The 27908-nt window shown below is 50.2% G+C and overlaps 1 protein-coding gene across 1 annotated transcript in view; it reads right to left on the bottom strand.

The window, feature by feature from the left end:
- The window catches only part of Castor2 (cytosolic arginine sensor for mTORC1 subunit 2), a 43101-nt gene extending 16484 nt beyond the window's left edge, over positions 1-26617 (bottom strand). The window contains exons 1-2 of the mRNA XM_041648124.1: positions 26198-26617; positions 1843-1913 (exon numbers count right to left, since the gene is read on the bottom strand). Coding sequence (XP_041504058.1) covers positions 1843-1913; positions 26198-26310 — 184 coding nt within the window. The 5' untranslated portion in view covers positions 26311-26617. The remainder of the gene's footprint in view (positions 1-1842; positions 1914-26197) is intronic.
- Between the last annotated feature and the right edge of the window lie 1291 nt (positions 26618-27908).

Genomic DNA, 27908 nt, shown 5'->3' on the forward strand with positions numbered 1-27908 from the left:
TTTGAGACAGGGTTTCTCTATGGTTTTGGAGCCTGTCCTGGAACTAGCTCTTGTAGACCAGGCTGGTCTCGAACTCACAGAGATTCGCCTTCCTCTGCCTCCCGAGTGCTGGGATTAAAGGCGTGCGCCACCACTGCCCGGCTGGACAGTGGGTTTTGGGGGTGTAGCTCAGCAGGACACCTCATGTCTACCAGGGGCACAGCACCGAGAGTCATCTCTGGAGTTGCAAAGATAAGTGACTAAATAATCAAGTAAAGTTTAATGCGCGGCATTAATTTTTGTTGTTTATTTTGAGACAGGGTCTCTCACTGTGTAGCTGTGGCTGGCCTAGGACTCACTCTTGTAGACCAGGCTGGTCTTGAACTCACAGAGATCTGCCTGTCTCTTCCCCGCACATACCGAGATTACAGATATGTGCCACCACACCTGGCTTGTCAAGAAACTGCTCAAACAAGGAAGTAAGCATTAGGGTTTGGGGAGGAGAGGTGGAAACTGCTAATGGGTGGAAAGCTTCATTTCGAGGTGATTAAACAGCCCCCCTCAACCACTGAGGGGCAAGGGATATTGTAGAGTGCTGGCCTAGCAGGGACGAGAACCAGGGTTTCGCCCCAAAGTGCGGCATAAACCAGGTGTGGTGGCATACACCTAGAACATCAGCACTAGAGACAAGGAGGGTCAGAAAGTCAAGGCCATCTTTAGCTACACAGAGAGTCCAAGGCCAGTCTCAGGTACTCGAGACTATCTCAAAAACCAAATACAACAACCTGCCATACTTCTACTTCAAAAAAGAAATGGTGATTCATTTTTGAAAAATTATTATAATATCTTATGTGTATGGGTGTTTTGCCTGCACATCTGTCTATGTATCATCTGTGTGCCTGGTGCCCACAGTGGCCAGAAGGAGGATTAGATCTTCTGGGATTGGAGTGACAGGTGGTCAGGAGTCACCGGGTGGGGCTGGGAATCAAACCCAGGTCCTCTGGAGTTTCAACTTGTCTTCTTAACCACCGAGCCATCTTTTTAATCCTCAAAAGAATACATTTTATGATAACCAAATGATATTTAAATTTAAAAAATGGAAAAATAAGGATAAGAGAGATGGCTCAGTAGTTAAGAGCCCTTACTGCTCTTGCAGAGGACCTCGTTTTGGTTCCCAGCATCTCTACGGTAGCCATTAAGTCCAGTTTCAGAGGGTCTGATGCTTTCTTTTGACCTCCACAGGGTTCTGCATGCACACAGTACACACACACACACACACACACACACGCACATTAACTAAACACATAAAAATGATTTTGTATGAAAAACATTAAAGAAAGAGAATGGGAAAAAAATTAGGTATGATGTCACATTCCTATAATTTCAGCACTTGGGAGGCTGTAGAGGAGCATCGTAAGTTTGGGTTAGCCTGAGCTATACTGGGACCTTATCTCAGAAACAAACAAAACAAACAAATGCCAATGAGATAGCCCAGAAGGTAAAAGTGCTGGCACCAGGCCTGAGGATCTTAGGGTAACACCTAGAGCCCACATGGAACGGTAGAACTGACTTCCACAGGTTGCCCTCTGACCTCCACACACATGTTCTGCCATGTGTGTGCACACAGACACACAATAAACCAATAAATGTAAAAGGTAAAAAAAAAGGCATCACCACCAAATGCCCAATTTCCAAAAGACAAAACAAAACACCCCAAACAGATTCCCTCCCCCATTTTTTTTTTTTTTAGTATATGTGCTGCCGAAGCGAGCACTCCCCCATTTTTTTTTTGAACAAAAAAGAAAATAGAAAAAGAAATAAGGAGGCGGGCAGGTGTCCCACTTTGTGATGGGAGACACTTACCAAGGAAACCTTCCTCATCCACGATGATGGTGTAGTCCTCGGGAGTCTCTGTCAGACTGAAAAACTTGCACCTGAGCACAAAGACACAGAACATCTGATTAGTCTGGAAGGCCTCCTGCTGAGTCACAGGTGCTCTCCCACTGAGCCACGCCCCAGCCCCTCATTGGGGGATTCTAGGTAGGTGCTCCACCAAGAGCCATGTTTTAGCCCCTCACTGAGGGATTCTAAGCAAGTGCTCTACCACTAAGCTACATCATCAGGTCCCCGGTGTACTCTCTGGTATATAGTGGTGGCTGCAAAATCCTACATCTCCATCAAACCCAAAGAACTGTCCACTAAAAAGGGTGACTTTTTTTTTTTTTAACACAGTCCAGGCTGGACTCCAATTCATTCATCACTCACGTTGTAAGGCTGACCTTCATGTCCCAGTCCTCTACCCACTAAGGGCTGGGATTACAGATGTGCACCACCACAGCTGGCTAAAAGAGCAGCATTTGCTATGTGTGAATGGCATGTCACAAACCTGATCTTCAAGGGGCTGAAGCCACGGCTGTGGTCAACCGCACTTACTGCTCTTGTAGAGGGCTTGTGTTCGGTTCCAAGCATCCGGATCAAGAGGCTTACAACTGTCTGCCACTCCAGTTCCAGCAGACCCAGCTCCCTCTGACCTCCCTGTGGTGCGCGTGAACCTCAGCCAGGCACATTCATGCGCATCCTTATAAATAAAATCCCGAAACAGAACAACCGCCAGCAAACCCGATCTTCAAGAGGATGCCTGTTTGGGGCCAGGTGACACACACTTCTTGTGTTGTTAATTTTTCTGATGAGTCACTAACACACACTCAGCTCCAGCTCCTCCCCTGTTCACCTGTGTCTGTGCAAACGTGAGCAGGCTGTGGTGCACGCGTGGAGGTCAGAGGACAACTTAAAGGAGGAGGTTCTCTCCGTTCACCATGTGTGTTCTGTGGACTGAGCTCAGGTTGGCAGACTTAGCCGCAGGCCCCTTTTACCCACTGAACCATCCTGTCAGACCTCCTCGGTTCCTTGGTGACATCTCTAGCCATGCCTGTTTCATAGCCAACTTGTAACTCTTTTAGAGACAGGGTTTCTCCGTGTCACCTTGGCTGTCCTGGAGCTCACTCAGTAGATCAGGCTGGCCTCGAACTCAGAGATCCACCTGCTTCTGCTTCCCAAGTGCTGGGATTAAAGATGTGCGCCACCACCGCCTGTCCATTTTATAATTAATAACTGCCTCAGAATAACAACACTAAACCATCACCTTGTAAGTGGCAATCAATATTCTAGGAGGGGTGTTCCTTCCTTCATAGGGGTCCCACATCCTCAGAGAGAGCCTTGAAGTTTCCAGCTTCCAGATGGCTCTAACAGGTGCATGCCGGGAGGGATGGGCCTCCCAGCTGCCCGAGAGAGAGAGCAAGACACATACTCCAGTCACCCTCAAAGCTGTAGGGACACTCCAGAAATAGACCAGACACATTGGTCTGGAGGGCATAAACACCAGCAGACGGCAACTAGGGCCTCTGTGGACACGAGGTATAAATAAATAAGTTGTTGAAGTGACATGTCCCAGGGGGCCAGCCAGCTGCTGGATGTCCATCTCAATTCATTGTGCACACCGCCTCAGAGAGGGCCTTTAGGACAGAGGAGACAGAGGGACCTGCTGCTCTTGCTGGTCACCAAGTGGCCTGTGTCTGTGAACTTCACCCCACCTGACCCTCCAGGACAACCTGATATCCTGCATACTAGATTAATTATTACAATTCATAATGATAGTGAAGTTAGTTATGAAGTAGCCAATGAAATAATTTTACGGTTGGCGGTGTGTGTTTGTGAGACAGACCACACATGAGGAATTGTGTTAAAGGGTCACAGCAGCATTGGAGAGGAACCACTGCTCTAGGATATGCAGACGTTTCCTTCCCTTTACTGTTTGTATATGTGTTTGTGTGGTACACGCATGCACGCAAGTGCGCTAATGCGTGTGCCTATATATATCAGCAACCAGGGAAGGGTGTTGAGTGTCCTCCTCTATCCCTCTCCCCCTTATTCCTTTGTGGCAGGGTCTCTCTGGAACTTGGAGCTTACACTGTTACTTAGCTGGCCCTAGTGATATCCTGTCTCTCCACCCTACCCCCCACTACAGGGCATTTCAGGCTATCCCTGGGTTCTAGGTCCTCATGGTTACACACAGGCCCAGGAAAGCCTGGAACTTGAAGCAATTCCCCGGATCCAGCTTCCTGAGGACTAGTATTACGAGTACCAAGTCTTCCGTTCTTTCCTTCTTTGTGTGTACGTACACACGTGGTCCACTACAACCGTAGCTGTTAAGGTGGGTGATGCTATTCACCGTCATGTATTTTTTAAACATTTATTTATTTACTTATGTATTGAGTTTGTGGGTGTGCCAGACTGTGTGCGTAGAGCTCTCAGGACAACCTGTGGGAGTTGGTTCTTCCTTTGCATCACGTGGGATTGAACTCAGGTCATCAGGTTTGGTGGCTAGTCCCTTTTCCCACGGAGCCACCTCACTAGCCCTACGACTAGCTTTCCCACCCCCTCCAGAAAGGGTTTCTCTGTGTAGTTCCAAGCTGTCCTGGAACTCAGGCTGTAGACCAGCCTGGCCTCGAACACAGGAGATCCACCCGTCTCTGCTTCCTGGGTACTGGGATTAAAAGTGTGCACCACCACTGTCGGTCAGGCGAGTTTCTCACTGGCTTGCAGCTCACCAAGTAGGCTCGGCTAACCAGCCAGTGAGTGAGTCCCAGGTCCTGTCCCCCCACCCCCCATCTCTACCTCGCCAGTGTTGAGGTTACAAGCACATGACAGCACACCCAGCTTTTTAAGCGGAAGTTCTGGTGACCAAACTCAAGTCCTCACGCTTCCATAGCGAACACTTTACTGACTGAGCCATCCTCGCAGGCCCCGTCTTCCTTTCTCCATGCCTCCCCACTGTGTGAGCTCGGGTGGACACTATCACCAGCTTCTACTTGGTCACCCTCCTTCACGACCCACCTACCTATCGTCTCAGCGTCACGTCTTCTGCAGCTGCCCTTCCCACTATGGAGTGAACCCCTCCCTGTTCAGTGAACTTCCAGCTCATCTTTATTACCTCAGTCAAGCATCTGGAGGGCAGGGCAGGGTACCAGCCAGCAGCCATCTCCTTTTCCTTTGCTAAGAGATGCTCCTCATGGTATTCCACAGTCTGAAGCTATCCATAAGGGGACTGGAGGACAGTGGGGGCAGGGTTTGGGCTGACCATGTATCACGATGTGACAGGGACCCTGCACACAGTGTGTACGAGGAAGAGCTCCCTTAATCATTACGCAGTACCAGCCTGGTATCTGGTACAGCACACTTGACATCCGGTGCCATGAAGGGTTGCCGTACATTTCAACCAGACGGGGTTACACTGTGAGTAACCATTCTGGGCCAGCCTGGAATCAGCAAGTGCCAGGTCTGTTCCAGTCTTCAACCTCCGACCCTTCTGTGTCAGCCTCCTCTGTGACTCACCACCCCAGCCCCTCACTGGGGGATTCCAGGCAGCGGCTCTACCACTGAGCCACACCCCAACCCCTCAATAGGGGATTCTAGGCAGAGGCTCTACTACTGAGCCACACCCCAGCCCCTCACTGGGGGATTCTAGGCAGGGGCTCTACCACTGAGCCACACCCCAGCCCCTCACTGGAGGATTCTAGGCAGGGGCTCTACCACTGAGTCACACCCCAGCCCCTCACTGGGGGGTTCTAGGTAAGATCTCTAATGCGGTGTAAGCCACACCCCTAGCTGTATCTGTTCCTTTTTTTCCTTGTACTGAGTTTGGACAAAAGCTATGACATTTTCTTCCCTCTCCTGATGGGACTTGATACCCAGTGAATTTCCCATGTTCCTTGCTCTGCATAACAGCCCATCCATCCTCCGAAGGATGCCCAACTTTCTGTCAACACAGGAAGATAAGAACAGAGGAAGTCAACCCTTGCCCATGAAGCAATCTGTGGTCCTGTGGCCGTCTCCCCACATCCCAGACACTATTAACTGCAAACGACATTCCCTGGAGGGCCCAGCTCGGGTGTTGCCTGCGGCTGTTGACTGGTTGCCTAGTAACTCAAGTGCCCTGTTCTCTGGGTCAATGCCACTCAAACTCCCTGTCAATGGCTGTGTTCTTTTAGCTGTCTGTCCTTGGTGGCCCCTGTGTCCAGCCTCATGTTTAGATAACCTTCACCATTCCTCCAGCCTAGACATCCCCTCCCTGACACTTGACTCCACTTCCTTCCCTTCCAAGGCCTATTTCTCCCTATCCCGCTCACCAAGCACCTTAATTTCTATGATACAGGAATCTACTCAGGTCCTTCTCAAAACCCTGAAACTATGTGCAGTTTGGCTTTTGAGACAGTTTGTTTTTCTTTTTTCTTTTCTTTTTTTTGTAGCCCTGGCTATCCTGAAACTCTGTAGACCGGGCTAACCTCGAACTCAGAGATTCGCCTGCCTCTGCCTCCTGAGTGTTGGGATTAAAGGTGTGTGTCACCACCATCAGGGTGCAGTTTGGCTTTTAAGAATCACTTTCAGCCAGGCGGTGGTGGTGCTTGCCTTTAATCCCAAGTCTTCAGGAGGCAGAAGTGGGTCTCTGAGTTCGAGGACAACCTGGTCTACAAGAGCTAGTTCCAGGATAGGCTCCAAAGCTACACAAAGAAACTGGGGGGGGGGGGGAGAGGGAGAATGGAATGGGAATGGCTTCTTTCACAAACTGTGACTCCTTTCTGTGTCCCTCAAGCACCTCTTTCCTCACCACATTCTTCATCCTTGGCTCTTCCCTTCCCAGGGCTCAAGTTCCCTCCAATTATTATTTCTGTGGAGAAACCCTGTCTCGAAAAACCAAAAAAAAAAAAAAAAAAAAAAAAAAGGAATTGAGAGTTATTTTATGTGTGTGAGTGTTTCGTCTACATGTGTATGTGTATTGCCCATGAGTGCCTGGTGCCCACGGAAGTCAGAAGAGAGCATCAGATCTCCTGGAGCTGGAGTTACAGATGGCTGCGAACCACTCTGTGGGTGCTGGGAACAGAACCCGAGTCCTCTCAAAGAGCAGCAAGTACTCTTCATCCCTGAGCTACCTCTCCAGCCTCTTCAGTAAAAACAAAAAAAGATCGATCTTTTTTATAATTTGCGTCTGTGTGTGGGGGTCTGTGCACGTGACCACAGGGTTTAGAAAGAGGGTGTTAGATCCCCTAAAGCTAGAGCTGTAGGCAGTTGTGTGCTGCCCCACAGGGGTACTGGGAACTGAAGTGGGGTCCTTTGCACCAACAGCAAGTCCTCTTAGTCACTTCTCTAGGCTCAAGTGTCTTCCATTCTCCAAAGGGTTGTCCTTCATCCACATCTCTTCCTCAGGTCACATGCTTAAAACCCTTGCCAGCTGGACGGCAGTTAGCTTTGCTCCACCCGGTTAATCTCACCAACGACCTCCACGGTCCACATCCAAAGACTGATGTCCTATTATCCTGCCCTTGACCTGTGGTTGGGCCCCTATCCAGCTGACCAGAGCCGTTCCAGAAACCCTGAGTTTCCAATAGTCTCCACCTTCTTGGCAATGGCCACTGTCTTCTGTTCCCTAAAGGGACTTCTCTCCAGTAGGAGACAGCTCTGGAGCACCCTGGGGGCCTTGCTAGCCTTGGTCTCTCCCTCTACCATCCTCAGGTTCCTCCAGGTCCAGGTCCAGCTGTTCTTCCCATACTTGCCTTTCCCTAGCTATCGTTGCTGTCAACTGAAATGTTGCTCGTTCCCTCCCTCCCTCCCTCCCTCCCTTCCTCCCTCCCTCCCTCCATCTTCCTTTGACTTCCTTCTCCCTCCACACCCCTTCCTTCCCTTCCTTTCTTTCTCCCTTTCTCCTTTCTCTTCCTCTTCCCTCCCTGACTTCTTCCTTCATTCTGTGTAGCACAGGCCAGCCTGCAACTTGAGATCCTCCTGTCTCAGCCTCTAGGCCAGGCTCTAGAGAAATGTCTCCAAGTCACCCTCTCACACTGCCTGTTCCACAGTGAACCTGGGAGATCACCCAGCCTGCAGCAGGCTTCATCTGCTGTGTTCCCTTGCCCTTAGGGGGTTGATGCGTAGTCACACAAGTCAGTTGGTCTTCAAAATTTTACTGCTGTTCCCTTTGGGCCCGGCTGGAGCCAACCACCCAGGCAAAGCCAAAGCCCAAGGCTGCCTGGATCAGGGGCCCAGGAGCTGAGTCACCTCTGAGAACACATTCCTGTCTTCAATCAGTGTGGACGCCCGGGTGGATGGCCTGGCTGCCTCTGGAAATTCGATCTGTTTACTCTCCGTTTCTTTCACCCAGCAGAAGAGAGGCCCTTACCAGGGCCTCTCCCCAGGGCATCCTGGGCCACAAGTCCCCAAACCTGGGCTAGGCCCAGCCCTGTCTGGGAAACACACCTGCAGCCAGAAGGCAGACAGGGTGGGTGAGCGGGAGGTAGTATCTGCCAGAAAGCCTTCTTTGGAGAGGGGTGAACCAGACACACAGAACTAAAGGAAGAGAAGAGAAAGTGCTCATTTAATTAGAGGCAGAATTTATCACAGGGTCCCTGCTGAGACCACAGAAGACGAAAGAGAGGGCATGGTGGGTTAGGACCTGAGTGTGAGCGCCCAGCACCCACGTAAAAAGCCAGCAGGCAGATCCCAGGAGCTTGCTGTTCAGTAAGAGACCCTATCTATCTCAAGGCAACAAGATGGAGACCAATAGGAGAAGACACTCAGGGTCCTGAGACACCTTCTGCGGAAGTACAACACATACCACTTGCACATGCGTGCACCACACACCACACACTGACGACACACCCGGTAGAAGTCTGGATGGGGCCATGTAAGCCTAGATACTCAGTACTCAGGAGGCTGAGGCAGGAGGGTCCTGAGTTAAACACCAATCTGAGCGACACGGCGAGACCCTGTCTCAGGAAAGAGGAGGGACTTCCTGGCAACATCCTGACAGGCAGTAGGAATCAGAGGAAAAGGGGCAAGACTGCAAGGCCATGTTGGCAGCCTCTGTATGCATGCACCTAGGGATGGGAGGCCTGTCCACCCGACTGCCCCTGCTGAGATCTAAACCCACTTGGTGGAAGGCTGGGCAGAGGGACAGGGGTTGAGCATGACTCCGGAACCCACGCGAAAGGGTCGAATGTGTCATTCTGACTTGGGATTCCAGCAGAGGAAGCCTGGGCCCGCTGGCCAGTCAGCTTAGGCTATTTGGTGAGTTTTAAATTGGGGAGAAACCCCAGCTCAAACAAAAAGGTGGACAGGGCCTGAGGAACAGCAGCCACAGTTAACCTCTGGCCTCCCAGAGGGTAGAGTGTTTGCTCAGCATACACATGGCCCTAGGTTCTATACCTGGCATCATATAAAACTCGGCGCGGGGCTGGGCGGTGGTGGCGCACGCCTTTAATCCCAGCACTCGGGAGGCAGAGGCAGGCGGATCTCTGTGAGTTCGAGACCAGCCTGGTCTACAGAGCTAGTTCCAGGACAGGCTCCAAAACCACAGAGAAACCCTGTCTCGAAAAACCAAAAAAAAAAAAAAAAAAAAACTCGGCGCGATGATCTTAGGCTTGTAATCCCATCACATGGGAGCTGAGGCAGGAGGGCTGCTGTGAGTTCATGACAAAGCCTAGGCTACTGTCTCACCAAGCACCAAACAAGACAACAGCAAAGCACCATAGCTGGAGGCAGGCTGGCGTGTGGGGACAGTATCCCTTCCTGAAGCCTGGGCTCCTCTGGTCACTGCAGGCCCCTAGTAAGTTGTCCAAGGAGGAACTTTAGGTTGGCGGGAATCTATGGCCATGCCCATGACTATAATTCCAGTGTCTTGACTGTTCACCAAGTCACCCTGTGTGATGGCTACACTTTACTAGGGAACATGAGATGCTCCCTGGGAGAAAGCTGGGATTTTATGCATTTTTTTCTGTAAATTCTTTTTCTTTTAAATATGTATATGTGTGCCTGTCTGTATATATGTACACATGAGTGCAGGTGCACACAGCAGCCAGAAGGGGGCCTCAGATCCCCCAGAGCTGGAGTTAACAGGAGGTTGTGCGTCATCTAACATGGTGCTGGGAACCCAACCAGGGTTCTCTGTAAGTGCAGCAGGGGCTTGGAACTGCTGAGTCATCTCTCCAGCCCCCCCCCACCCCCTCACCCCGCGCCTGCCACGCAGTTCTCAGTTCTTTCTCTTGGACCTTCTCTGCGTGGCTAGTGGTCCTCAGGGAGGAGCCACACAGTGCAGCTTCTGGCACTGGCATTCATACCCCATTAAAATGTGAGTGGAGAGGTAGCTAGAAGGATAAACGGGCATTTAAGATTCCACCCTCCCAGCACTTAGCACCAGTCCCAAGATGGTGCTCTTTGCTTGGTCAAGATGGTTTTATTTTTCTCTTTTTTTTCCCTCCCCTCCTCCTTCTCTCCCCCTTCCTGGTATGAGTCACCACACCTAGCTTTTGTAATTATTTTTGTTATTTTATTCTTTTGTTTTTCAAGACAGGGTTTCTCTGTGCAACAGCCCTGGCTGTCCTGGCCTTGAACTCAAGAAGATCCGCCTACCTCTACCTCCTGAGTGCTGGGATTAAAGGCATGCACCACCACCATGTGGCTTATTTTGTCATTTTAAGTAGGATTAAAAAAAATAACAAAAGAGGACATGAAGTTGGGGGGCTGGTGTGGAGAAGGAGGAAACGGGAGAGCAAATGGGAGAAGATATGAGTGCCGGTGGTTCGGATTATGACACACCGTATACGTGTATGAAAGCCTCACAAGTCTTTAGTTTCATTAAAAAATAAATTCCGAGTCCGTCCATGGATCAATGCAATGTTACCGTCAGAACCCTCATGATCCAACCGCTACCCCAAAGCCCTGGCAGCTGGCAGCCAACCTTTATCACGTGACCTTCCAAGAACATTTCAGACTCAGATAAGCACGGTTCTGTATTTGCTAGGAAAAAAAAAAAAAACACCCTGGCTGCAGACCTGGTTTAGTTGGCACAGTGCTTGCTTAGCAATAAATTAGACGTGGGGGTACACCCCTGTAATCCCAACACTTGGAAGGTCAAGACAGGCAGATCAGAAGTTCAAGGTCATCCACAGCTACATTCTGAGTCGGGACCAGCCTGGGCTACATTAAAAAACCATAGCTGTACTCAACAGGTAGACTTAATTTTTGAATAATTAATCAACATAATTGATGAATCTATGTGTCCATGGATATATGTGTCATCTATCTACCTGATCAATTATTTACCCACCTACCTATTTATCATTCACCCATGGACTGATCATCAGCCTATTTATCATCCATCCATCTAGATGAGATTTGTTAGAGAACTGTGACACATTACTGTATTATCAGTATGTTATTAGTGACCATGGTACTGAAAAGTCCCGTCTTCAGTCTAGCGTGAAGACCTCAGACCCTGGGCAGAGGCTGATGGTTTAACTGCCAGTCCCAGCTGAAGGCTTGAGAACCTGAGGGGCCATTGTTTCGGGTGTTGGGATCTAGAGAATGAATACCCTGGAGTCCTGATGTCCAAGGGCAGGAGGAAAGCATCTTAGGTCCAGACTATGCAAATTCCCCCTCCCTTGCTTTTTTCTAGGTAAGCTCTCCCCTACCAAGACATGCCCCCACAAGGTGCTCTACCACTGAGCCACACCCCCACCCCTCACTGGGGGATTCTAGGGAGGGGCTCTACCTCTGAGTCACACCCCAGCCCCTCACTGGGGGTTCTAGGCAGGGGCTCTACCACTGAGTCATGCCCTCAGCTTTTCTTTTGATACGGAGTCTTACTAAATTACCCAGTCTGGGCCTTGAATCTACCATCCTCCTGCCTCAGCCTCCTGTGCTGTTGGGATGACAGACCTTTTTAAAAGTACTTTTTAAAACTGTGGTAATGCATCTAGAATCTATACTGTACCATATTAACTCTCTGCACAATCCTGTGGCAGAAGGGACAGTCACGTTGTGTAACCATGAAGGCCACCTGTTTCCAGAACTCTTTCATGTTGCAGAACTGAAACCCAATACCCTTAAGCAATAACTCTAAGCCCCTCCCCCAGCCCCTGGCTATTACACAGACAAGAATAGTAACACTATTACTATTTTTAGTATCTTTTGTAAAGATTTATTTATATGTATATATACATGTATGTTTATGAGTGTCTGTGCCCATGAGACCAGAAGAGGGCATCAGATCCCCCAAGCTGGAGTTACAGGCAGTGGTGAGTAGCCCTTTGGAAGGCAGGGAACTAAATTCAGGTCCTTTCCAGGAGCATTAAGGGTTTTTTGTTTCTTTGTTTTTGTTTTGTTTTTTCAAGACATGGTTTCTCTCTGTAGAATAGCCTTGGCTGTCCTGAAACTCTCTTTGTAGACCAGGCTGGCCTCACAGAGATCTCCCTGCCTTTGTCTCCTGAATTCTGGGATTAAAGGTGTGAGTTCCCCACACCTGTATTTTTGGTCTCGTATTCCCCCCCCCCCTTTTTTTGGTCTGAGTCAGGTTCTCATAATGTAGCCCTGGCTGTACTAGAAGTCACTATGTAGACCAGGCTGGCTCAAACTCAGAGATCCACCTGCTTCTGCCTTGCAAGGGTTGGGATTAAAGGCATGTGCCACTATGCCTGGCTACACCAAGCAGTCTTAACTGTTGAGCCATCTCTCTGGCCCTTCTATGATTATTATTATTTTTTTTAAATTTATTGATTTATTATGTATACAATATTCTGTCTGTGTGTATGCGTGAAGGCCAGAAGAGGGCACCAGACCTCATTACAGATGGTTGTGAGCCACCATGTGGTTGCTGGGAATTGAACTCAGGACCTTTGGAAGAGCAGGCAATGCTCTTAACCTCTGAGCCATCTCTCCAGCCCCCCTATGATTATTTTTGAGGCAGGGTCTGATGTAGCCTAGGCTGGCCTCAAACTTACTATGCAGTTAACTTCACTCAACTCCTGATCCTTCTGCCTTCACCTCCCAAGTGCCGGGACTCCACACCTGCCTCAGCTGTCTCTAAAAAAAAAAGTGAGCTACTGAGGACTTCAGAGAAGTAACACAGCCTGCCTCCCCACCCCCACTGACGTATATCTTAGCACAATGTTCTTCTACAAGTGCATCCGAGCTGTAGCAGCTGTCAGCTCGTCCTTGAAGGTGGACAGTATTTCACCACACCCATGTAGCAAGTCATGGTTCACCTGTTGACGGATGCCTGGGCTTCGACCCTATTTTGGTTTTGGTAAATCATGTTGCTGGGAACATGCATGTATAGGTCACGCATGATCCTCCTTCCAACTCTTCAGGGTATACCCAGAAAGGCAAATGTAATTCTTTTTTTTAAAAATCTTTTTAAAAAATATTTATTTATTATGTATACAATGTTCTGTCTCTGTCTGTATGCCTACAGGCCAGAAGAGGGCGCCAGACCTCATTACAGACGGTTGTGAGCCACCATGTGGTTGCTGGGAATTGAACTCAGGACCTTTGGAAGAGCAGGCAATGCCCTTAACCTCTGAGCCATCTCTCCAGCCCGCAAATGTAATTCTTTTCATTTTCTTTCCTTTCAGATTAATATATATATGTTAACATATATAAGTTTAGTTATGTGTGTGTGCAGATGCAGATGGAGGCTGGAAGAGGGCTTCAGATCCCCTGAAGCTGCGGCTGTGAGCCACCACGTGGGTGCTGGTGACAGAACTCAGGATCTCTGCAAGAGCAGCAAATGCTCCTAACTCCTGAGCCATAGCTCCAATCTCCTCGCCTAGATTCTCTTGAGACCAGGTCCTGTTATGTAGCTCAAGGTGGCTGCCAATGCTCTCTGTAGACCAGGCTGGCCTTAAACCCCTGCTTGAGTGTGATGCTGGGATGAGAGCTGGGTTCCACTACACTCGGTTTTCTAGTATCAATTTTTAGAAACTGATTTCTTTATACTTGTGTGTGTGTCTGCCTGTCTGTCTCTGTGGACATGATGGCTATAGTTCATGGGTGGCGATCAGAGGACACCCTGTGGGAGCTACTTCTCCATCTCCTCATGTGAGCTCCAGGTAATGAACCCAAATCATCAGGCTTGACAGCAATTGCTACGCCATCTCGCTAGCTCTGCTTTTACATTTTTGGAGACAGTGTCCCACTCCTAAAGAGTATCCTACATACCCACCAGCAATTTGTGAGGGTTCCAGGTTCCAATCTTTCCACCTCTTCCCAGTACTTTATTCATTTAAAGTTTACTATCTGAGTTCTTTTTTTTTTTTTTAACTTAAATTCTGCGTTACTCGCGTGTCTGAGTACCTGAAGAGCTCAGATGAGGGCGGTTGGTGGATTCCCTGGGGATAGAGCTGTCACAGGCGGTTGTGAGCTGCCCTGTGTAGGTGCTGGGAATTGAACCCTGATTCTCTGAAAGAGCAGCGAGTGCTTTCACCACTGAAAACACTCCAGCCTGTTTCCTGTTCTTTTTGTTTAAGAAACAGTAGTGCAGGCCTTGAACTCCTGATCCTCCTGCCTCCATTTCCTCACTGCTGAGATGTGCGGTGTTGGGGTGGAGCTCAGGGCTTCACGCACGCTAGCAACTGAGCTACATCTCCGGCCCCCACTGTGGGTCTTACATCTGTTGAGGGCAGCAAATCACAGGAGGCTCCACCCGAAGCAAAAGAAAATGCTATTCCCTGTCAGGGAGGAAGGAAAGAGGAACCATTGCCAACTGGGGTCCTCCAGCAGAGTGACAAAGGAGGCAGCAGCCTTCAAAGAGCTGGCAGATGCTAGAACAAATGGAGTTCAGCAGAGATTCTGAGTTTAAAACCGAATTATTCGATCTCTTTCTGTCCTCTTTTTGGAGACATGGTCTTGCCATGTAGCCCAAGCTGGCCTTGAACGTGTGATCCTCCTGCCTCAACCTCCTGAGGACTGGGTATCCTCACAATATGGCAGCAGGCTTCCTACCAAGCAAAGGCTGCAAGAGGTGGCAAACACTAGGCAGAGCTCACTGTTTATGACCTAGCCTCGGATGTTCCCAGAGTCCCTAAGGCACGCATTGGAAGGAGAGAGAGGAAGGGGTGCTGTTGCTCTTCCCTGAGAGTGCTGGAGTCATCAGACATTTTATTTTATTTTTTTGGTTTTTCGAGACAGGGTTTCTCTGTAGCTTTGGAGCCTGTCCTGGAACTCGATCCGTAGACCAGGCTGGTCTCGCACTCACAGAGATCCGCCTGCCTCTGCCTCCCAAGTGCTGGGATTAAAGGCATACGCCACCATCGCCCCGGCGACGTCAGACATTTTAAAAACAATTCAGAAACTGGGTGTAGGGCTGAGGGTGTGTAGTTTCAGCACTTGGGAGGTGGAGGCAGGAGGATTATAAATTCAAGGCTAACCTCAGGCTTAGGTCCCTTCTTGTTACAGCTTCCATTTTTCTTTCTGGTCTACCACGATGTGAACAGCCTCACCACACAGTCCTGCAGCCACGAAATGAGCTGTTGACCGTTGCTTTCTTCACCAGGATGGACCAAAACCTCTGAAACCACAGACAAACCAACCCTTCCTCTCCTAGGTTGTTTATATCATGTACTTGACATAAATATGACTGAACTACCCTGCCAGGAAAGAAATGTGAGCCTGGAGCAAAAGGCCAGGCTGAGAGCCCGAGGAGGAGGAGGAGGAGGAGGAGGAGGAGGAGGAGGAGGAGGAGGATTCTTTTAAGTACACATGTGTTGCATGTGTATTTGTGTGTGTACAGGTGCATCTGTGTGGTAGCCTGTATAATAGGCTCACAGCTCTGAATGTTTGGCCATTAGGGAGTGACACTACTTGGCTAGGACTAGGAGGTGTAACCCTGTTGGACGAGGAGTGTCACTGGGGGTGGGCTTTGAGGTTTTAAATGCTCAAGCCAGGCCCAGTGTCTTTTTCTCCTGCTGACTGCCAATCTGGATGTAGAATTCTCAGCTACCTCCCCAGCACTGTCTGCCTGCGTGCCTCCACGTTTCCCACCATGATAATGGACTAAACCTCTGAAAATGTAAGCCAGTCCCAATTAAACGCTTTCCTTTCTAAGAGTTGCCATGGTCATGGTGTCTCTTCACAGGAATAGAACCCTGACTAAGACAACGTGTGTGCACGAGTATGCATGCATGTGTGCTCCTGTGCAACACGGAGGCTGTCATTCTTTAGCTGTTGTCCACCTTGTTGTTTTGAGTCAGAGTCGGTCATTTGCCTGGTCCCTCACTGAACGGGCTAGGCTGGCTGGCTAGCCAGTCCCAGGGGCCCATCTATCTGTCTCTGCTCCCCTAGCACTGGAATTTCACGTTCACCACCAAGCCTAGCTGTTTTTTTTTGTTGTTGTTTTTGTTAAAATTCGGATTCTAGGGACCAAACTCAGGTCCTCATGTCCTTTACCAACCAAGCCACCTCTACAGACTCATGTGAGGATTGTAGCACAGTAGAAATATGGCCAGGGATTTGGAATAAGCATGTGAAATCGGTCTCAGTGGTCACCTCTAGGTGGGAGTTTGGCGTCCCTGTCAAGCCTCAGGGGTGTCACCTTCTACCATGGGCAGAGACCATCTGTTCTTTTGTCTGTTTTCATGGACAGTGTGTGGAAATAGTTCTCACGTGTACGCATATGGTATATGTATATGTGTTTACACATGTGTACGGTGTGTGGTGTGGATAAGGTATATGCACGTGGTCAAGTGTGCACGGTGTATGTATGTGTGTAAATGTGCCTGTGGGGGTCCCAGCTTTGCCTTATGTGCTGTCTTGCTCGTCCACCTTATTCACCGAGGCAGGGTCTTTCAATCAAATCCCAAACTAGTTACTAAGGCTAGTGTGCCTGCTGGCTTATTCTGGGGATCCTGTTTCTGCCTCTCAAGCTGGAATTACAGGTGGCTATCACACTCATCCAGCATTTGTAAGGGTTCTGGGGACCTGAACTTTGGCCCTGGAACTGAAGTTACAAGCTGTTGTGAGTTACCAGGTGGGTGCTGGGAACTAAAGCCAGGTCCTCTGCAAGAGTAGCAATCACTCTTAAAACAGCTGAGCCAACTCTTCAGCCCCTCTGGCTTTCTTATGTGTGCAAAAGGTTGTGTGGAGTCATGCTTGACTTTTACGTTGTGTGCTGGGGATTTGAATTCAGGTCCCCATGCTTAGCAAGAGCCGCTACCCTCGGAGTCATCCTCAAGCCCCTTAGCCTTATGTTTTAAAGATAAAGTCTCTCACTGGGATCTGGGGCTCTTCCATTAGGCTAGGATGACTGGTCAAAGAACTCCAGGGACCCAGCTCGCCTCCTTAGTGCTGGAATTCCAAGTGCATGTCACCACGCCTGGCTTTTTTATGCTTGCATGACAAGCACTTTACCCACTATGCCATCTCCCCAGCACCTTGTCTCAAGTCATCCAATTCTGACTGTGACCTCAGCTAAGGCAGGTTACCAGGCTCTATATCCCCAATTCACAGTTACGAAGGTGACAGCTCCGACAGGACAGGTCAAATGATCTGCTCACGATCATACATGCCAGAGTGTGGCTATCTTGAGTTTTCCCTGGAGGCCTCCTAGGGCTATCCTATCTTTTCTAAATGTATTCTCAGACAGAAGCCTCAGCCCGGTTCACCTCGGAAAGCAATAAAGATCTAGACACACTTTGTATAGCTTTAAGCTCTTCTTGCATAAATGTCTCTTTAGTGGATGGTATCCAGCAGTTTGTTGGTGAGACCTAATACAGCAGCAATGCAGAGACCCAGTACGGGGCAGCATGAACCAGAGACCTTCAATGTATGCCCAATCCAGGTGGCAGTTATGGGGCTTCCTAAACTATGGGCCAATCAAATGAAATGGGCTTTTTGGTTGTTTGTTTGTTTTGTAGCACAGGTGAGACTCAAGTGTATGCCCCTCCTGCCTCAGTCTGCCAACCCCTGGCCTGGGCCACTACTATGTCTAGTAGGTGCTTTCCATGATGGCACTTTGTAAAGGCTGTAACAGGGACTAGGTGTTTGGTTCAATTGATAAAGTGCAGCCATTAGGACCTGTGTTTAAATTCCCAACATGAAGGTAAAAAGCCAAACATGTCAGTGCGTGCCTGTGACCTCAGATCCGGGGAGGTGTGGAGTTAGGATCATTGGGGCTCACTAGCCAGCCAGACTAGTAGAATTGGGGAGCTTTAGGCTCAGGGAGAGGCCATGCCTTAAAGATAAGGTGGGGAGCAACAGAGGAAGGTACCGGACGTCAGCCTTTGTCTTCTAACTGCTGGGGGGACGACAGACACCTGTCACCGTGGTAAAGCCTAAGATTCTCCAGTGAGCACCTTAAGGGTATCATCATGCCTACCTAGAATCCCCCAGTAAGGGGGTGAGGGTATTGCTCAGGGATAGCAGGCTTGCCCAGAATCCCCCAGTGAAGGGCTGGGGTATGGCTCTGGTATAGTATCTTCGCACATACGTGCACACATAAGCATACACCAGACCGCGACAGACAGACAGACACAAAGATTACAGCATGTCCACTGCCTTCCAGTTGTGGCCTTGGTTATCAAAAGACTCCTAGTGACAGGAATCCAAGCCAGCTTGAGTATCTGGCTAGGTGCTCAGAGTAACAGGTTTTCCTGATCTGAATTCTTGGGTCCACACCACAGCTTCCCACCCCTTTCTGGGTATTCCTGTTTTGTTCCTTCATCAGTAAAATTAGGCTTCCGCTCCTCAGGGCTGCTGTGTGGTTAGAGCGCCCTAACTGACAGGAGGGTCCCAGAGCGCCTGGATTTCCATGGTGACAGTCTCTGATCCCTCTTACCAGGTCCTGGGTTCTGAGGCTGTGGCAGTGACCAGCCACAACCTCTCCAGAGGGCAGAGGCAAGCAAAGCAGAGGGGCTGTAGTGTGACCCACCCTGATCAGGGCGCTCACATGTCATGTGTCCCTAAACCTCCCCACACTGTGGTTACCCTCCATCACCTGGATGGATAGACCACCTAAAGATTCCTCCCCTTCTCTAGGCTAGAAACTTTCATGCAGTCTGTCCCACCTTAAAGGGGTGAATCCTGATTGGTCCATAGCGGTCTCATGCATGGTCATGTGATATAGCTCCACCCAATAAGGTGAGACAGTCCGAGTAAGCCTTGGCGGCAGGGTGAGATTATAGGGCCTGTATGTTTTTTTTTGCAGGAGGGCACTGTTGGAAGCCACAGCACTTGCTCCAGCTAAGTTCTTCCCTGTTCACAAAGAAGCTCACCCAGCTGCTCCACAGAGCGACACAGCTATTGCTAAGGACGGCCAGTTAGGAAGACAGAGAAGAAAAAGATCCTGATGACACCATCACATCTTTAGGTTAATGGATGCCAAACAGCCCAGCTCCTAGCACTTTTGGTGGTACTAGGGGCGTAACTCTTCCAGAGTGAGTGTTCTACCTGCTAAGCCACATTCCAGCCCTTCACTGGGGGATTCTAGGCAGGGGCTCTACCCCTGAGCCACACCCCAGCCCCTCACTAGGGGATTCTAGGCAGGGGCTCTACCACTGAGACACGCCCCTACCTGTTATTGTTAGACTGTAGGCATATGTTCTGCTGCTGAGCCACACACCCCCCAACATTTTTTTTTTTTCAGACAGGCTCCTGCTAAGTTGCTTAGGCTGGTCTTGAACTTACTCTAGAACAGGCAGGCCATGAACTTGTGATCCTCACGCCTCAGCCTCCTGTGTATTTGAATGACAGGCCTATACCATCAGGCCCAGCACGGAGCACTTCTTTTCAGGTTATCTTTTGACAGTTTCACACACGCATCTAACGCACTGATGCAGTCTGCACCCCCACCCCCCATCATCACCCATCCTCCTCCTCACACGGAACCTTTCCTTTTTACAGACCCCTTACCCCTCACTGACTCCATGCAGCTTTCCTACTTCCTTAGGGCCCGTCTCACATCTCCCCCCCCTTCACTGTGGCAGTTCTCCACCCATGGGCTGCGACCTCTTTGGGGGTGCATATCAGACGATAATTCATAGCAGCGGCAAATCAGTTATGAAGTAGCAATGAAATGATCTTATGCTTGGGACAACATGAAACACAAGGAACCATATTAAAGGGTTGCAGCATTAGGAAGGGTTGAGAACCATGGCTTTACAATTCTGCTCAACAACAGCCTGCCATATTCTGTCTTCTAGGTTAAAACTGCCAAGAACACTTTTTGTTTTGTTTGGTTTTTTTTTTTGTTTGTTTGTTTTTGAAACAGGGTTTCTTTGTGTAGCCTTGGAGGTACTAATGCTAGCCTTGTACACCAGGCTGGCTGCAAACTCACAGAGATTTGCCTCTGCCTCCTGAGTGCTGGGATTAAAAGTGTGCACCACCACTGGGTGGGCAAGAACACTACTTTTTAAATGGTTTATGGTATTTTTAAATTGTTTACATGTGTGGGTATGCACACGTGAGTGTGGGTGCCTAGAGAGGCCAGAAGAGGGCATCAGATCCCCTGGATCTGGAATTACAGGTGGTTGTGAGCCACCTCGTGTGGGTGCTGGGAGTTGAACTAGGGTCCTCTGGAAGAGCAGAATGTGGTTTTTTTTTTTTTTTTTTTTTTTTTTGTTTTTCAAGACAGGGTTTCTCTGTGGCTTTGGAGCCTGTCCTGGAACTAGCTCTTGTAGACCAGGCTGGTCTCGATCTCACAGAGATCCGCCTGCCTCTGCCTCCCGAGTGCTGGGATTAAAGATGTGCGCCACCATCGCCTGGCCAGAATGTGTTTTTAATGACAGAGCCTTCTCTCGGCCCTCCATCCCAGAATACTCTCCTGTCATCACTATTAACATTGGTTCTAAGATTTCCTCCATAAGCTTAAACACTTGGCCCTTGAACAGAGTTCAGGGCATGGCATTTGGGGTATGGAGTCTCCCTGAAAGAAGTGAAGTCACTGTGGGCAGGCCTTGAAGTTTTCATGGCTGGGCTCCTCCTCCTGTTTGTCAGCCACTTCTTGGCCTGCCACGATGTGAGAAGCATAGCCGTGTTCCCTTGGCCATGAATGCCACCGTGCCTTCCCCGCCGTGACAGACTGTACTGTCATACTGTGAGCCAATGGACACAGTTCCTCCTTCAAGCTCTTTCTGTCATAGCTCTGAGAAGTCAGTAGGCAGCTGTCCTTCCCACACCATATTGTATATAGTAAAAGTTACTCTTTTATGTGCACACGAGGGTGCATGTGTGTGCCCAAGCACACGCGTGTATGTTTCACATGGAGACCAAAGGTTGATATTAGGTTATCGCCCTCCGTTTTTCTCTATTCCCCCTTTTTCTTTTCTACCCCTCCTTTTCTGAGATAGTCTCTTCTAACCCTGAAGTTTATCGTCCCCGTGTTTCAAAGTTTTCTTTTTAATTACGTATATGTGCGTGGGGGGCACACACACACATGTGTAAACATGATGGCAGGTTATAGAAGAGGGCATTAGATTTGCTGGAGCAGGAGTTACAAGTGGTTGTAAACTGCTTGATGTGGGTGCTGGGAACTCAACTTGGGTCCTCTGCAAGAGACCATGTGTGTTCTTGGCCACTGAGCCATCTCTAGCCTCCAGTCCATTTTTTTTTTCTTCAAGACAGGATTTCCCTTTGTAGACCAGGCTGGCCTCGAATTCAGAGATCCACCTGCCTCTGCCTTGTGAATGCTGGGCTTAAAGGTGTACGCCACTACTGCCCAGCCATTTTTTTAAATATAAGCACTGGGGATCCGAACTCATGCTGCTCATGCTTGCATACAGGTACTTCACCAAGTGAGCCATCTCCCCAGCTCTAAAAGCTGCACTTGACTTAGCCAAACAGTCTGCAAAGAGGAGAAGAAACTGAGCTGCCGAGAGTTAAGATGAACTAAGCCAGGGGTGGAAGCTCACTCTCAGGACTTCAAGGCCGGAGAAGGGCGGTTAGCCTAATGAGTTCTAGGATGTGAGGGTGGGAGGGGGGATGGAGAGGAGGAGAGGAGAGAGACAGAATAGGAACGAGAATGAATGAACGAGCACGAGTGGATAGAAAGTGTGGGGACTTGACTCAGGCTGTCCCCACCCCTGCCCTGAACATGCTGTTCCGCAAGTGCTTAGGGACTATGTGACAGATTTCAGAGCCAAGCACAGAGCTAGGGATTTGAGAGTGTCTCCGAGGAGCAACCTGGGGGCTGAATAACAGGAGACACCCCTTGTAGAAGTGGAGCCCCGCTACCCTGCTCCAGCTTTCCCTGAGGAAAGATACATCCAAGTACTGCTAGGTTAAGGAGCCAGAAAAATACTGAAGTTGGATGTAGTAGCCCAGGTCTGTCGTCCCAGTTACTTAGGAGGTCAAGGCAGAAAATTCCTGAGTCCAGGCTTGTCTTGGCTACACAGTGATTCAAAGTCAGTCTGGGAAACTTAATAAGGGCCCTGTATCGAAATAAAAACTGGGGCTGGAGAGATGGCTCAGTGGTTAAGAGTACTGCCTGCTCTTCCAGAGATCCTGAGTTCAATTCCCAGCAACCTCATGGTGGCTCACAACCATCTGTAAAGAGGTCTGGTGCCCTCTTCTGGCCTGAAGGCGTACATGCAGACAGAATGCTGTATACATAATAAATAAATAAATCTTAAAAAACAAACAAACAAAATAAAAACTGAAAAAAGGCCGGAGGGGTAGCTCAGTGGCAGAGCACCTGCCTAGAATCCCCCAGTGAGGGGATGAGGGTATTGGTCAATGGTAGATCACCTATCTAGAATCCCTTAGTGAGGGGTTAGGGATGTGGCTCAGTGGTAGCGAGTGCTTGTCTGTATGCAGGAGGCCAAGTCCACTCCTTGTTGCAAATAAGAAAGCGGGTACAAGGGAACATGGAGGTCAGTGGTTTGATCCTGTGCTCTTGACTCTTTCTGAACAGCAACTGAAAACAGGAGGGCTGGTGGCACTGCTGACTACGAGCCTCCTTTGTAACCTGTGTTGGCAAAAACAAAGCTTAATCCACAGAGATGCAGACTCAAATCTTGGGCTCTATCACTGATCTCATGACCTTGAGCAAGTTAATCCCCGAGTTCTAAGTTCCTTCTTTGTAAAAGCTCTGTCACCGGGTTGTCATTCCCTGCGTCACACTAGGATATGTGTCATTTACATGTCTATATTTCTATATATAGAGAGACTAGATCCCCCTCCTGCCTAATTCCTATTAAGATACTGCATATCATTTAAAGCCCTTTATTCAGGTAGGCTTCCAGGCCGCCCTAGCCAGTCTTCCGGTTCCCCCTTTCTTTATTCAAAATCATACACATACATTTATACATACATGTGTGTGGGTATGCGCACATGAGTGCAGGTACCTGCAGAGGCCAGAAGAGGGCACTGGATCCCTTGGAGCTAGAGTTACTGGAGGCTGTGAGCCACCTGGCATGGGCGCTAAGAAGTGAACTGAGATCCTCTGCAAGAGCAGCAATCAGTCCTAACTGCTGAGCCATCTCCCCAGGCCTGGGCCTCCTTTCTTCTACCCTGCTGGACCATGTTTCCTTAACTCCAGCCCTTTCCTTCCCTGGACTGGGCTCTCAGTTAGGCAGAGGGAGAGGGAGGGACAGTCGGTCTCTATATCCCTTGGGTTCAGGGCACCCTGGCACCGAGTGAGTATTTCCAGTGTTATTCCCTTTCCCATGTTCTACCTTCTCCACTCCGAGGAGACATCAGGAGAGGGAGGGAGGGAGGGAGGAAGGGAGGAGGAGGAGGAGGAGGAGAGAGAGAGAGAGAGAGAGAGAGAAAGAGAGAGAGAAAGAGGAGAAAGCGAGAGGAAGTGACTAAGTCTGCTAGGAGGTGGAGGCAGGGGAGTGCTTGGGGAGGTTTAGGGTGATGTCATCATCTTGAGGACTGAAGTGGAATTGACAGAGGTGGAGGGGACATTCCAGGAAGAGATGAACGACATACAGGAGGGAAGAGGGGCGCGAGGGGCGCGAAAGCAGGCCACCCATGGGTGTTACTAGTTTATCTCCCCGTGGGGGTGGGGAGGGATAGGTAAAGACAAGCGTTCTGGATCCAGGTTCCTCAAAAGGCCTCGAATGTCACAGCGAGGACCTGGCCCAGTAGAAACAGTGATTGTTTCTTTTAAACAGGCAGTGAGATGTTCTGGGGATGCCCCGTTGCGGGGAGGTAGATGATAACAGGCATCTGGACCAACATGGTGGGGGAGAAGAATCAAGATCTACTACCTGCATGGTTCATGCTGTGAATAAGTGAACAGCTGTTTTTGCATGACCTGAACGACCCACCCCCCAGCAAGCAGTTCTTTGAAAAAGAAGTGGGCGGGGCCGTGCTATGTCCATTTCATGGAGGGACAAAGAGAGAGAGAGAGAGAGAGAGAGAGAGAGAGACAGAAAGGACGGCGACCTGGCCTGGGCCACTGGGGCTAATTCCAACACGAAGCCACGCCTGGGCTCAGAGTGCATAAGGGCGGCGGGTTGCCAGTCCTCAGACCCGGCTACACTCAGTGGTTTCTAGAGTCAGTGCCTGGAGACAAGGAGATGACCTTCGACCTCTCAGTCATCTTGCAAATGGTCACTTGGGCCTATCCTGGAAGGGAGGAGGGGTACCCGCCTTTCAAGGGGACAAGGTTTCCCTATGGTGAAGGAAGCCAATATGAGCTTGTCTCTGGGTCTTAATTTGAGACCTTCAACTTGGACCCTGGGAGGGGCCCGCAGATGAGGGATGCCCAAAAAGGCCAGTCCCTTCACCAAGTCACAGGGAACAGCCAGAGGCAGCCTTCCTCCCGTCTTTCTAAGGAGTGTCTGCCTTGAAGCCCTCTTTTTTCCAGCCTGTGAAAGAAAGGAGGAACCAGAGGGCTGTCAGAGGCTCCTGGGGCCAGAAGTTGGGACTCCATTCCCTCCAGCCTCTGGGTCCTAGGGATTGCCCGGGGGTGGGCAGAGGACAAGTGAGTGTAGGTAGGGATTAGAAGGCGCTGACAAAGAGAGGGGCTTTTTGCACTTGGGGGTGTGGGAGAGAGAGTGTTCAGAATCTGCACTGTTAGCTTTGTTTTCAAATGACCTGTTTAATGATTTACCTGGGGCCATCTAAGGAGCAAGGGGTTCTACCCTCAGACAAGGGAGGTGAAACCTTGGGTCCCCACAGAGAGAACAGCCTTCAGAGAAGAAAGTAAACAGATATAAAGCTACCTAGCTGGCTTCATCTTCCAAACAATAGCCCTGACCAAGCTCCAAAACGTTGAAGTCAAGTCCCTGAGCAAGAACTTTTAACAGGCTCTTTCCCCTGAGTTCAACCCCATAGGAGACAAGACAGCTTAGGAAGAAAGGAGGTGTGTGTGTGTGTGTGTGTGTGTGTGCGCGCTGTCAATTTAACTTAATCTTCACTTGTAAAGAATCCATTCCTGTACAAGAGAGGGAGGTTGAAACACCTTCGCCTCGACGGCTCCCCCTCCCAGACCCATCATAATGGTAAGCGAATGAGGTTTAAGTTAACCGTTGCTTGCTCTAATTTCCACTCCACATGGGGAAAAGGGCAATTAAAAAAAAAAGGTAACCCGACTCTAATCCAACAGGAGTTTATGAAGTCAAACGCACACCTAGCAATATGAAAAATACAAGATTTAAATTTTTTTTTTCTTTTTCTTCTTACCTCCCAAGGCCTTCCACTATTTTTTCCCCCCTGCAACATCCAAGACCAGCCTCCAGGAAGATCCATAAACACGCCTGCTCCTCCCCTTCCATGGTACAAAATCCCCCCTCCCTCCCACTTCGCTGGACCCCCAAAGAGAAAAGAAACCAGCGACCCTGGCCCTGCAGCCCCTCCCCCGCTGCTTGCACCTCCTCTCTCCCCTCGCAGGCACCTGGAGATAAACATCTACTAATGATTTTATGATCTTTTCTGTTCTGGGGTAGACGAGCTCAGCGCCATCCCTCCCCGCTTGCCAGTGGCTACAGGGGGGCCGGCCCAACCAGGAGGAGGAGAGTGGTGGTGGTGGATGGATGGGGGGATGGGGCATGTTTAGTTTGTTAATTTCCACCTCCGGATCCCCACACCTGTTTTTCATTCATTCATTCGTTTGTTCATTCATTCATTCATTCATTCACAGATGCATCAGAGGCCATTTGAGGAGGTTACTCAGGATCTCGGGGAAGGGACAGAGATGGGGGGGTAGGGTTGGGTGTTGGTGTCAGCAGTTGGGAGGCGCAGTGGGGTGGGGGGGGACCTGGGTGGAAGGGACCCCCAACTAGAGAGCACAGGGGTGGCTTTGTCCGATGCAGGAGGATGGCAGAGATCCCGGGGGGTGGGGGAGCGATGAAGTTGTTTTGCACTGCGTCCCCCCGGGGTGCGCCTCTTTGTCTGTCCCGGGGCGGGTACCATGCGCCCCCCCCCATCCCCTCGCCCCATACTCTCTTTCTCTCACCTGGTCTTGGAAGACAGGAAGGCAAGTTTGATGAGGCCGTAGGTGAAGAGCGGGATACTCTCCTTGGCGACGCTGGCAACTTGCAGCCGATGTTCCAGAATGTGCAGTTCCATCGTCTGTCCAGGGCTCCTCCACAGCGGATCATCCGCGGTGGCCCGAGTTGCGGGGAGGGGGGGGGGGGACGGGGACGAGCAGCGGCCCCCGCCCCCTGCGCGCCCCAAGCCTTGGGGCAACCGGCCCAGGGAAGGGGGCCCGGTGCTCGGTGCTGGACTGATTTGTACTCGATCCAGAAAAAAGGAAGCTTGGCAAGTTGCAAAAAAAGGAGGCCTGGGGAGGACCTGCGGGGTACAGCGAGCTACGGGGTGGACAAGCAAACAGCGCCCGGCGGAGCGCGGCGCCCGGCGCAGCAGCAGCTGGTGTTCGCTGTAACAAACAACTTGCCACTCAAACGCCGGGCCCGTGCTGCGCAGGCGCCAGCCGCGGGGCCACGCGATGCCTATCGGGATTTGTAGTCCATACTCGCGATTTTACGCCGCCCTTCCCCCTGGACTACTCCAGCTTGCTGATGTCAAGCCAGGGGGGCTGGGCTGCTGCGCCACGGTGCACCCGGAATGCAAGATTCGGGGTTCCGCAGGGACACAGAAGAACCCTTATGGGACACATTTGGAGCCGTCCTAAACTTAGGTGCATGCTCTGTCGTCGCTCAAACCCAGGATTAGGCGCTTTCTCTGGGGTGTCAAGCGAGCAACCCCTTTCCTCCACAAACAACTCCAGCGTTGGAGAAGGCCTGAGCCTGCCAGGGGAGAGATTTAGAGGAATCGGTGACTGTCGTGCAGCGAAGCCAAAGCAAAAGACAAGGCTTGAGTTAGATAGAGAAGGGTGCTGGGTCCTTGTGGAAGGGTGCTGAGGACTGAATGAGAGCGGGGGGGGGGGGGGCGAGCTCGGCTCAGAGAGAGAGCTGCGCGGCCTTCCAGGCAGAAGGAACACCGTGTCCAAACGCATGGAAGCGTGAAAGCCCCCCCCCCCCCCCCCCCCCCCCGGTACTGTGTTTGGCTTTGTTGCTGCGGAAAATGTGAGGGAGGAGAGAGATAAGGCAGGCACGGGAACCAGGACCCGGGGCTCCAGGATCATGGGTGCAAAGCTGCTGAAGTAACTGTGGATCTCGGGGAGGGGGGGGGAGAGTGCGGGGGAGGGGTGGGGAGCGGACCAGAATCTGAATGAGAGTCATCCCTTGTGTTTCTAACCCTAGGCTTGCATGCTGTGTGTGTGTGGGCGCTGTTCAGCTAATATGTACCCCCCACCCCCAGTCTTTCATGGCGGACTAGGTTTTGAAATCCTTTAGGTTAAAGTTACTGACTTGTGGTTTTGTCCTTTGGCAGAATGCTTGGGGAGGTGGGGGGATGTGGTGGGTCAATCTACCTGCGAGGTGGACAGGAAACTTTTTTTGGGAGGGGGATAGTCCTGCCTGCCTATCTCACATTCTCAGTCCCCTTCTATTAGATAGGGGCTCGTTATGCTTCTTCATACTGACAAGGGTGTGAAACCCAAAATCTTGAGTATGTCTCATAGCCTGTCCATCCCTCTATTGCTTTAATTTCACTAAGAATGGGCCATCGAGAAGATTCAGTGGATAAAGACTCTTGCTGCCAAGCCTGGTGACCTAAGGTAGATCTCCTGGATCCAGACCTTGAAAGGAGAGGACCGATTCCTG

Source organism: Microtus oregoni, unplaced genomic scaffold, assembly GCF_018167655.1.
Source record: "Microtus oregoni isolate MIOR12 unplaced genomic scaffold, Mior012 000003F_ref0000135, whole genome shotgun sequence".
Lineage (NCBI taxonomy): Eukaryota > Metazoa > Chordata > Mammalia > Rodentia > Cricetidae > Microtus > Microtus oregoni.